At 39.4% G+C, this 12,752-nt stretch overlaps 1 protein-coding gene across 1 annotated transcript in view; it reads right to left on the bottom strand.

The window, feature by feature from the left end:
• Positions 1–12,752, bottom strand: part of PCSK5 (proprotein convertase subtilisin/kexin type 5) — a 327,170-nt gene that overhangs the window by 51,374 nt on the left and 263,044 nt on the right. The window contains exons 23-24 of the mRNA XM_004591776.2: positions 9,463–9,669; positions 8,331–8,399 (exon numbers count right to left, since the gene is read on the bottom strand). Coding sequence (XP_004591833.2) covers positions 8,331–8,399; positions 9,463–9,669 — 276 coding nt within the window. The remainder of the gene's footprint in view (positions 1–8,330; positions 8,400–9,462; positions 9,670–12,752) is intronic.

Raw genomic sequence — 12,752 nt, 5'->3', positions numbered from 1 at the left:
TTCTCTGTCTCTGATTTTCTGCCCCTCAGAAAAATGAATGCAAATAAGTAGAAATTAAAAGCGTTTCCTTTTCCAGAGACTGAAAGAGATCCCTGTAAAGATGAGCAAAACAGAAGAGAGATAAAGTGGTGTTGATGTTGCCTCTGAAAGCTGACAGCTTAGCATGAGCAGTGCTGCCCAAATTAATTTTCAAGAATATTGCTAGCAGTCTCACTGTTTGGTCAGTTCAGCTATATCACTGGGCATAAATTTATATCCAAGAGTGGCTGCAATGACTGCAGTTATGTAGAAGTGAGGAAAAGCTTTCTTTGATCTTTTTTATTATTCCCTAAAGCAAAAATACTTTTTGCTGTAGAACTGAAAGGAAAGAACATTAAGTGGTATGGATAGAGTCATTGTAAAACATAAGTTTTAGTCTTGGCCTACCCCAGGTCAAATCCTAGTTCTAAAGTTATCGGCTTAGTGAATTTCCGAATGTCGTGTAGCTGTCCTGAGATTAATGGCTTCGTGTGCAAAATGAAAACAATAGTCAAAGCTGCCCTTTCCAGAATGCAGCACAACACCTGGGACATTAAAAAAAATGCTCATTAAATGCTACCAATTAGGTTACTGCTGTAGCCATGTGGGGATAGGCAAGGGCCGTTGATGGCTTCATTCTACCAGGGAAATATCCGTCTTTTAAAATCAGACTTACTAAAATACAATTTTCATAGTATAAAGATTGCCATTTTGGTTATGTTTTGACAAAATGCCAACAGCCATGCACTCACCTTGACAATCAAGATATAAGGTGTTTCCAACACCCCAAATTGCATCCTCACACCCTTTGTTGTTGTGATAGTTGTGATTATTGTCAACTAAAAGCTGTGTCTTTAATTTTTATCTGGTGGACTTTTCTTCTGTTTCAGTATTCCATCTGGGACATCACATGACATTCTATCATGCATCTCTTGACTTCTCTTGTTTGGGGCAGTTTTAGAGGTATTAACTAAATGGCCCCCTCTTGAGGTTTCTCTGATATTTTTCCCATGAGTAGACTGCGTCATGATTTTGGGGACGGAAGCGAAGTGGCTTCTTTATCCCCCGTGTCTCTGTGTGAAGGCTCAGTATGACATACCAGTTTGAGTTTCAGTCTTGGTAATCTGGAGGAGGGAGTGTTAATCTGCACTATAAAGGCTCCTCCTCTTGTCTTTTCTACCCTGTTTTTCTGGAAGAGTCACTACATGTAGCCCATATTTACAGAGTAGGGATTACTGCTATGTCTCTTTCAATGAAAAGTGTACCAGAATTCTTCACAGGAGATTTGTCTCCTAGCCCCAAATCATTCATCCATTAAATCATTTATTTATATTCTTGTGAACTCATAGATACTTATTTATACTTTAGGCTCTAACCTAATAATATTTAATGTATATTATTACTCAACTTGCTCCAGTTTGGGGGCATTGAGGGCTCTTTCAGTTGCCTGTAACATACCCACATCACAGTGTATTTTTTTTCCTTGGAGTATTTCCTTTTTTTCTATTATTACAAAATGTGTCGAACTTATTGTATATATTTCCTGCCCCAGCTTCCAGATCAGCCAGTTCCCCATGGAGTCTTGGTATTTTTTTTTTTTTATTGAACAGTGGTATTAGAAACCAAGATTGAAGTGCTAGCTGTGGATATTGGCTATTATTGCACCTAGCTTCCATTAACTGACAGAGCACGAAACATTTTTTTTAATTGCTTCTCCCATCTCAAATTTTCAAGCCTACAGAAAGGCTGAAATAGTAGCGTAATGAAAAAAATCTGTATGATTCACCTAGATTGCCTTTTTTTCCTGGAATTATGGCTATTATAGCTTTTATGATATTTCATTACTAAGAATATTGTCCTTTAACTTCAGCTTTGAAGCCAAGTCCTGACTCAAATAAACTCCAGCATCAATATCACATCTACGGAAACATTCAGCAATAGTACCCAATCATATTAAACTGTGTATAATTGTTACCAAAATCTAGTCCCTTGTAACATATATGTATTTTTTTGAAATGCAGAGAGAGGGAGAGAAGAGAGATTCTGCCCTTTGATTCACTCCCTAAATGACTCTAGCAGCCAGTCTGGATCAGGCTAACACCAGGAGTCAAAAGCTGCCCGTCACATGGGTGACAGGGGTGCAGCCACCTGGACACTCCTGCCTTCCCAAGCACAGAATCAGGAAGCTGAGCAGTGGGGACCTGAACCAGGCACTCTAATACGGGATGCTGCGTCACCATGCTGGACCCCAAAATATGGTTTGAAAACTTTTAAAAGCCTAGACAGGAAAAAGAAGTGAAAGATACCAACATCAGAGACAGAGAAACTTTCTCTTTTTGCAACCTGTATGATTTTATAAATAGGAATCCCTAAAGACTTTACCCCCCAAAACAGTGTTAGCAAAATAATTCAGTAGGGCTGAGAGATACAAAATCGATACACAAAAACCAGTTGTATTTATATACACCAACAATTAACTCTCTAAGAAAAAAGTAATTCCATTTACAATAATACAAAAATTAGTAAAATTGTTAGGGTTATATTTCACCAAAAAAGTGAATGATCTGTACCCTGAAAATTATAAAGCATTGATGATGTGAAATGATTTGTGAGATGGTTTGTTAAAGAATAGGCAAACCTGGAGGACACTGTGCTCAGCCAGATGCAAAAAGATAAATATTGTATGATATTAACTATATGTGGGATCAGAAAAAGGAGAATACCTAGAAGAATAGAGTAGAATGGTGGACGACAGGGCCTTGCATTGGGATTAATAGGGGATTTGGTCAAACTGTAGAAATTTTCAGTAATGCAAGATGAGTAAGTTCTGGAGACGCAATGTACAGTGCAGAGACTAGAACAGAAACTGTATTTTATACTTTTAATTTGCTGAGGTAGTAGATCTTAGACATAGTCACTACTTACAAAAGGTAATTATGTGAGGTAATGAATATGTCAATTAACTTGTTTGTGATAATCGTTTAAACTACATTTGTCTGACAAACCACAACACTGCACTACACTCAATAATCATGTATTAAATTAGTATACTTGCAATTCTACAAGAATAGACTTTAGGTATTGTCACAAAATAATGACAAATATGTGAGGTGATGCACCTGTTAACTCACTCAACACATATTCCAAAACATCATGTTATAGCCCATAAATGTAGTTATACATTTTAATTTACCAGTTGAAAAATTTCCAAAAATTACAACAGGCTAAATAAGATTTTCTCAACCTTGGCATTACTAATATGTTGGACCATGTAATTCTTCATTGTAGAGTACTACTGTCCTCTGCAAACAGAAAGTTTTGCCCAATCTTTGACCTACTCACTAAATACAGTAATAGCCTACCAGTCGTGAACCCAAAAATGTCTCAAAACACCAACAGATGGTTCATAATGGCATAATGGTGTTTCATTCATAATGATTTTCAATCTTTCAGTTAAATCATAGATTCATAACAGTTGGGCCAAGGATCCTTGGGTCATATTATATACTTGTTAGCATACCACATCAAGAGAGACAGTGCCAAGTAGTGTAAAACCAATAGTGATGTTACATGTAGTATCTTATTTAGATTGGCAATCGGCAAGTCTTCATTGTAATTAACTATTGATTACAGTGTGACTGAGTCTTTGATTATTCTGTTCCTCTCACAATTTTCACCAATGATCTCAATATGCACTGATGACATCACAGTTCTCCCTTGAGTCAATGGCCTGGGGGAGGGAAAATGGTGATACCCTATTGCTTTTGTTGCTAAAATTATCGTGGGAAGATGAGCTCTCCCTTTTACTCTGTTTTTCTCTCTCTTCTTTTTCTTCTTTAAATTTCACAACTGATTAATGAATTTTTAAAACTTGAAATACAGTCTTAACTATCAGTTTTTAAGAAATGTTTAAATTGTTCCAAATTTGACCTGTGGCAGCCCATTCATACTAGTTCTTGTGGGTCATAAATCTACAAGACATAAGGTTCAAATCCAAGCTAGAAAGGTTGAACCAGAAAAGTATCACTCCCACTTTCTTTACATAGTTCTCTAGGTGAAACCATTTTCTTTGATTTTTTCATGTATACTTTTTGCATTTTTTTCGAGAGCAAGTAAAAATGTAGGCACACACATACTTTGTTTCACCATTTTTGTTGCCCACGCATTATATTACATACACTTTGGACACACTAGTTTCTGGCTCTCACAATGCCATTTTCAGATCACAGACATACTTGTCCTTTTAATGACTGCAGAGGACTCTACTGTGTGTGTGTTTGCACCTTAGGTCATTCAACCTGTCTTTAATGAGCAGGCTTTCAGGTTGTTTTTAATAGTTTGCTGCCATGCTGGATAATGTTACGAGTACAGTAGTCTCCCTTTATTCACGGTTTGGCTCTCCAAGTTTACAGTTAACCATGGACAGCCACACTCCATGAATATCAAACAAAAAAATCCCACAATTAAAGAATTAAAAAATTTACCAAGTGTGCCCACCTCAAAGAAGCCTAATAAAATCTCACACTCTCCTACTGCAGCCTGGCCAGCTCAGGAATCATGTTTAGCCCAGTGTATTCATATTGTCTATGCAGCCTGCTTGTTAGTGACTTAGCAACCACCTCAGTCATCAAATTGTCTGCCGCAGTGATGCAGTACTTACGTGTAAGTCACTCTTATTTTATTGAATCACGCCCTCAAAGCACAGGAGCACTGAGGCTGGCAGTTCCAATGTGCCAGAGCAAAGCTATAAATTGCATCATTTAGATGAAAATGGAAATGCACCTGACTTAACGAGGAAAAGCCAGATGAGGAGGTTGCTAAGATCTGTGGCAGGAATGAATCTATCCATGAAATTGTGAAGAATGAAAAAAAATCCCACGCTAGTTTTGTTGCCATATTTCAAACTGCAAAAGTTGTGGCCACAGTGACAGATCAAGGCTTCGTTAAGAAGAAAACGACATTATATAACAGGGGTCCATATTATTCACAGTTTTAGGCATCCACTGAGGGTCTTAGCATGTCTCCGTTGCATAAGGAAGGATTACCCTCTGCTGCCAACGAGCCCTCAAGGGTGATTGTATCATTCTGTCTTCCCACAAAACAAGAAATAAACATGCTTTCTTTCCTTCCCTGTAGAACTGGAATTTTGAGTTTTTGAACTTTTGCCAATCTGATAGGTGAGAAATGACATCTCACAGCAGCTGCAATTTGCATTTCCTATATGGTGAACAAACATGTTTTCTTATGCTCAAGGGCCATTTTTTATGTGACTTTTAAAAAGAGTTATTTCTTCATTATTTCTTGGCTGTCACCTTTGACGAGGCTGTTTTTTTATTTTAATTTTATGCTCAGATATCTGATACATCTTCTAGTTGTTTTCTCTACGACAACCCTCCACTCTTTCAATTATTTCTAACACAGTTAACACAGTTAACAAATTAGTCTTCTTCCAACATCTTTTCCAGATCTCTCTCTCTTAAAACACAATAAAAAAAACAAAGCCAAAAACAAACAAAACAACCCATTGGTGGCACAGCAAGCTGATCTTTTGCTTGTAAGCACCTGCATTGCATGTAAGTGTCAGTGCGTGTCCTGGCCGCTCCATTTCCCATCCAGCTCCCTGCTTGTGCCCTGGGAAAGGAGTTGAGGACGGCCCAAAAACTTGGGACCCTGCACCTGTGTGGGAGACCTGAAAGAGGCCCTGGGCTCAGATTGGCTCAGCTCTGGCTGTCGCAGCCACTTGGGGAGTGAATCAACAGACAGAATATCTTCCTCTCTGTCTCTCCTCCTCTATGTATATCTGACTATATATATATGTATAAAACAAATTATAAAAAAATAAAAAAGAATTTCCTTCAAATATTCTTGAAACAAAAAATATATAAAGCATTACCTATTTATATACAGTCTCATAAATAAGATAAATCTAATTTCATAATTTTAAAAACACTCACTCCACCCGATGGTGGCAAATTCACTATTTCCCTTAGGAGAAAACAATGATTAGTAAGGTCATAGGCTCTGTTTTCTTTCTTTCTTTTTTTTTTTTTTTGGAATGACAAATATCTAGCTTTATCCAGGAACTAAAGAGATTCAAGTCTGGAGTTTGAATTTGTCCTTATTAGGTATAAAAGATAAATGTTTGTTTACGGTACAGGGAGTATCTGGAAAGGATGAAGGGACTCAGAAAAAAGCCGTCAGTATTTCCAACAGCTAATTGTGACCCAGAATGCGATAAGATCCCTCCAAGTGACTGATGACATATTTCTCTAATTCCTGATTTCTAGACCTGGCCTCAAGATGAATACGCAGGGTTGAAACTGCAGGGAACGAGGTCTCTTATGAAGAGGATGCTCTGTCTCATGGGAAAAAAAAATCACAGAAAAATATTTGGTAAATTATTCATATCTCTTAAAGTTTGCATTTATATTTTATGAACATTGCAAACTTTGATAAACCACGTCCTTTTCAAATTCTATTTATAGTAATACTGTTCCATGAGCAATGATTTATTTTTGCATCATAGGAGTTCTTCCCTAAGCAATGTCTGAGTAGAGAGGACATTAAATGTAAATCCCTAGGGACCCTGAGCTAGGAATCTCTGCCATGAATTTGTGTAAATCTCAAATTCAGTTCAGCAAATATTTATACGGATGCTCCTCAACTTATGATGACATAAACTCACAGGAAATTTAAAATATCGTTCAGTTGAAAGTACATTTTATACACCTAACCTGCTGAATGTCCTAGCTTAGCCTCGCCTACCTTAAATGTGTTCATATTATTTGTATGACCTACAGTTGAGGAAAATCAAACAACACAAATCCTCTTTTATACTAAAGTACTGTGTTCTTCATGTGCTTGATTGGATATCTGCTTCCAAAAAACATGGCTAACTTGGTTCTCTGTGGCCTATCTGTTGTTCTGTGACCACTGACCTGACTAGGTATTGCCTTGCTGCCCAGCACAGCAAGAGAGAATTGTCCTGCAACCAGTTGCCCAGGGAAAAATAACATCAAGGTATAGTGTTTACTGAGTGGCTCCCCAAATGGCCACAAAGGGTGGGGATGTGCCAGGTTGAAACAAGAGCCAGGAACTCAATCCGTGTTTCCTGTCTTGATTGCAAGTATCCAAATATTTGAACCATCACCTGTTGCCTCCCATGATCTACATTAGCAGGAAGCTGGAATCAGGATCCATCTGGGACTAAACCCAAGCACTCCAATGTGTGTCATGGATATCACAACTAGTCTCTTATATCCTACTAGGTCAAATAACTGCGCTCATGTACAGCATTAAGGAAACACGGGGCTGAATGTTGTGTAGTAATTCAGCCGGCTGCCTATGATGCCGACATCCTAATGGGCATCAGTTCATTTCCTGGCTGCTCCATTTCCAATCCAGCTTCCTGCTAATTATGTAAGAAAAGCAGTGGAAGACATTCCAAATGTCTCGGCACAGTTTAACTCCTTGTAACCTCATAAGTCTCCCATAGTGCAACAGTGCTGGCCTCATAGCATAGTTTAAGCCTACCTTGAACTGGTAAATCTGAATCTACATTTGAACAAATTTTCCACGTGGTTTGTATGCATATTGACATTTTAGAATACTAGTCACACAGTCATAGGGTTTGGCAGAGCCTCCATGAAGAGATTATTTCATGAAGCGTTAATTTGTGTTTCCTTTCAAAGGTCCCAAGTGCTAGTCATCTTCTGTGTTTTATGCACACTTACATTACGGTATGATCCCAGAGTTTGGTGGTATTTCTCATTTTTATTTTACATCTGATTCAGTGGTACTGTATGTGACAAACTGAACCCATTACATTCCCCATTGGAGAGTGTGAGAGGGGAGAAGAATGGGACCAAGATGAATAGGGTTCTTCCTTTCTTTTCTAAGGTTCGTCCTAGGCCCCAGGCAATTGCGTTAAGGAAAACCCCTCATCTCTCTACCTACAAGCCTTCGAGTTGCACGCACTATGTGAGCTAAAGTAGGCATTTCTTCACTTGAGTTTATTTACCATTCAGAGAAGCTGCTTCTCAGACACCTTAACATGGGGTTTTTCAGAGGTAACCCATGACAACCAGCTGTCGACCAAAGGAAATTGCGCTGCCATCCTTTACTCAACTTGAGCTTTATAGACAAGGAGTTAATTATTGGCCCCAATGTCTGTATCCTGTTGCAGTGTCCCTGCTTTGTGTTGGCTGATGGTGACAATGGTGATGACCACAAGGACAAGATGCCCTGACAGGATGGGGAGATATGGAACAGAGCATGGCTACCCAACTCATCAACAAAGAGCGATGACATACCCACGCGGCAGCCCAGGCATCCTTCTTCACAAGGCACACAGTCTTCATAATCTGGGTCTTGGACTTCACCTGCACAGCAGGAAGAGCGAAAACTGTCACTCATTTCCACTGAGCAGACAGATCGATTGCTTTGAAAATACGTTGATGTGTAGCCAACTTTTAACTGAATTGTAGAGCACCTGTGAAACCCCAACCTATCCTCAGGGATACATATGTCGGTCACTGTTTCATCTTATTTTGATGTAAAAGATTGGACCAGCTTGATCGGGTGCAAGTAGAACAAAGTTGGGCTCAATGCCAAGGAACTAGTTTTGAAGGCAAGCTGGTAGATTTTATTTATTAAAGAAATCAGTTCTGCTTGTGGCGAAAATGGAATTGGATGTGTAAGCGAACAGCTTCTGTCTCCCTTCTCATCTGTTCCATTAAACAATTTTTTCTAAGTTTTAAATCTTTTACTACATCTGCAAACATTAGGGAGAAACAGAAATGAGTGCCTTTATCATTTAAAAAATGTCTAGAAGCTCTCTTTAGCATCAGAGCAAGCCAAGTTCTTACACAGAGCACAGCAGAAGTCTGCGGCAATCCTGATTAGAAGACAACCCAAACTCTGTTATTTTTAATTTCCTTCTTCCCATTTAACGTAAGAAGTGAGACAATGACAGTAGCACACATGAGCCATAGACCACTTTCACGTTTTCAAGTTATGTTAGGTGGGATAATTCTCATTGGCCTCTCACAGCAGGGCTGTCTTGGCACCATCCTCTGCTTTTGACAAGTGGACATGGGGAGATTAAGTGTTTCGCTCAGGACTTGAAAAGAGAAAAGGACTTAGAAAGAGAAAACATAGGGCCAGGACATTTAGCTTCTAATTTTCTCCCCACTGCATCTTGCCCACATGATCACTTCTGTTGTGATTAGCCACATCCTGTGACCTTGGATTTTTGTCTAGGGAAATTCAGAGAGAGTTGGTGGCAGGGGAAAAGGATGGTTACTAGTGCCTCCACTTAACATATGGAATCATTATAAGTCATCCCAAGTGCTGACAATCAAACCAGGAGGGCAACTCAAATCTAAGACATCCAGAGGTGAAATCCTCATCCAAACTCATGGGCAAGTCCCCAAGCAGCCTCACCTTGACCGCAGTCCAGCTTCTGACAGGTGTTGTTGGTGGGAACCAGGAAGTAGCCACGTACACATCTCATGCAGATCTGCAGGTTGTGGCAAATCTCACAATTGTCTGGACATGGCAGGCAGGTGTGATCCTCTGCAGTGTAGTAGCCTGATGGACAGGTCTTTAGGCACTCCCCCTGATACAAGAAACGCTCTTGGCCATGTTGGTCTGTCCATTTAGAGGGGCAGTAAAAGAAAAAAAAACATTCAAAGTTATCCTTGAAGTTCATGTGTAAGACATTTTATTAAAAATCGAAATGACAGAGTGATTAACAAATTGTATAAATGGGGGCCGGTGTGGTGGTACATCAGATTAATGCTCCACCTTTAGTGACACTGGCATCCCATCTGGGCTCCTGGCTTGGATCAGCTCAGCTCTGGCTATTGCAGCCATGTGGGGAATGAAACAGCAGATGGAGATCTCCCTCTCTCCTTTTCTCTCCTTCCCTCTATAACTCCACCTTTCAATGCCTTTGACATTTTAAAAGACTGTACAAATGGACTGAGTGAGGTGTGCAGTGTCTGTATCCTTGTAGACATCCATAAGGCAAGCAAAATCGTTCACAGTGATTGAGTTATTGTCAGAATCACATGCTTGCGTTAGCTGTCTAAGCTGCGACTTTCTTCCTGGCTGCCATCCTCATGAAACAGCCTCACTGAAACACTACATCTGAATCAGGGAGTTATTTTATCATTGGCAATATTCAGTTTTTCTAATACATCCAACTGAATCTGAAAAAAAAGGGGATCATGATGAGCTGAGATTTCTGAGGAATTTTTCTTAATCTTATCTTTATTGTTCAGTTGTGGTTTTGTTATTTGAAACCGTCTAGATTATTATAACATGAATTTGAAGGTGAAGCTTTGAGGTGGCCTCAGCTTTTAAAAATATATACACTTCAGGTAAAGAGAGGTCACTCTAATAACTTGATCATGGCCAGGTTTTCTCATAGTATTATGTTAAGATTTGGTCAGATTGCTAATGGTTTGGGTATGTCAGTTCACTTAGCTATATGTGATAATTTAGATAGTTCAAAGATTAAATACCATGCATACGTTTTTGGCTAGTTTCCCAGGCTCTCCAAATTTAAATCGTTATAATAGTATTAGGAGCATCTGGTTCCAGTGGTGGGAAGGGTTGATATTTTTGTTAGGCAATGAACTCTTTCACAAACTGTTATGAAACAGGAATTAAAATGCAAGGAACCCTGAAAGAGGTTCAGATAGGCTGTTGTTGGTTCTGGAGAGAAACAAATTGTTACCAGAATATTTCTTAGCAGCTAGAAGAGAAAAGAAGCCAGTGGGAAGACACTGCGTATCCGTGGAAGGAAAGGAATGAGAGATCATCCATCTGCTGACTCACTCTCCAAATGGCCATAGTAGCCAGGAGGGAGCCAAGCCAAAGCCAGAAGCCTGGAACCATGTCCAGGTCTCCCGTGGGCTTGATGTGGGAGCCACTATCTTCCCAGGCCCACTAGCAGGGAGCTGAATTCGAAACGGAGCAGCTAGAACTGGTGTCTGCATGGGATGCTGGTCTTTAATGCTGTGCCCTAACTCACTGAACCACAAGGCAAGCCCAACCTAGATTTTCAAATTAAAAAAAAAAAACACAACAAAAGTGCTAAACATTTGACATGCAGATCGATCGAAACATGTATAGGATGCTTAGAAGACTTAACATTTGTTTAGCATCTAAATTTTAAATTTTGAGCTATGTATGGAAATTTTAGTTTTTTATGAAAATTATTTTAAATAATCTTTTCTTTCTCCACAGTTTTATAAGAAAGGGGAGGCATTAAAAAGGTGTAGTGGCTGACTTAATGTCCTTTAGTCAGTAACAAAGTATAAATTAGAACTTTTGTCATCGTTGGTTTTACATTCTTTTTTATAGAACCACTCCATTTATTTATTCATTCATTTATTGCATACCATTTACATGCTAGAGACTGCATTAGTGTTAAAATACAGTAGAAAGCAAAGTGGAAACCATTCCTTTATTGTGGGAGCATGGAATCTCATGGATAAGATAAAAATCAATTGTGGAATGGCTTGTGAAGGGGAAGGGAACCTAGCCTAGACAAGGATGCTAGGGCAGCCCTGCCTGAAGAGGTGACGTTGAAACCAAGATGGACGTGAAATAAGTCAGCAAGAAAAGGATACAGACGCATCAAAGATTTTGAGACCCAACAAACCCAAATGCCCAGAGAAACAGATATAAACAGCAGCAAGAACAAAAATAAGAATGAACGTTAAGAATGGTTGGCAGTCATTGAATGCCAACCAGTGTTTGACCTTATTCTAAAGGCTTCTTATTGTGTATCACATGACCGCATTGAGCTTTCATAGTAACTCTGAGGCAACCACTGTCAGCATCTTACAGACGAGGAAGGAAATAGAATCAGGCAGACTACACAGAAAATAAGACACACAGAATCTGTTTACAGATGAAATACAGAGCCATAATGTAAGGTTTATAAGAGACTGTGTTTATCCCCCGCAAATGTATGATACTTCCAACTTGCTTTTCATTTTCCTTTATTTTGTTACAGGAAAGAAAATGGTCCTAAACCACCAGAAAAAAATGATTTAATATAACATGGTGATAACTGACAGTCCCAGTATCAGCAAGATGTCTGGGACTGGTTGGAACAGTGGAACAGTTGGAACAGCCTCTTTCCAGCCGATGAATGGGAAGTGAAGAATTAAATTTTCAAAAGAAACCAAAAAACTTAGATTCACTCAAGATTTCTTGACATTTTAGCTATGGCTCACATTTACAAAGTATTGCATAGGACACATATAGCGTGAGTCTGGCTCACTGAATGTCAAAACAGAGCACAGGCAGTGAGCAGCACCTGGCACGGGAGAATCAAGCGACAAGCCACAGAGGCACTCCAAGACCACAGAGTAAAATCCAATGATGACAGGAAATGGAGGAGTGAAGCATGGACAGTCCTGTTCCCGCCCACTCTCATATCTTCTAAATGGCATAGCTGAGCCCCAAGAAGACTCTGCTGTGGTCTCTGCTAGGCGATTTCCCTGAAGGACTGATTGTGTCTTCCTTAATTCTCTAGCTTTCCAATTGAACCTCAATAAACCTTAGCTTTCTAGCCAGTCTCTTGCCTGACATCGTATTTATGTGTCCTTCTCTGGGAAGATGTCTCTTTTCCTTGGGGGCAGAGAGTAGGCATCTATAATGATGTGGACAAGGTTTCTAGGTCCTGACAGCAAACAGAAGCTACAAGGTTCTTA

The sequence above is a fragment of the Ochotona princeps genome, chromosome 31 (assembly GCF_030435755.1).
Source record: "Ochotona princeps isolate mOchPri1 chromosome 31, mOchPri1.hap1, whole genome shotgun sequence".
NCBI lineage: Eukaryota > Metazoa > Chordata > Mammalia > Lagomorpha > Ochotonidae > Ochotona > Ochotona princeps.
Note: the sequence above shows the minus strand (reverse complement) of the source record. Positions and strands in the feature narration are given on the sequence as shown.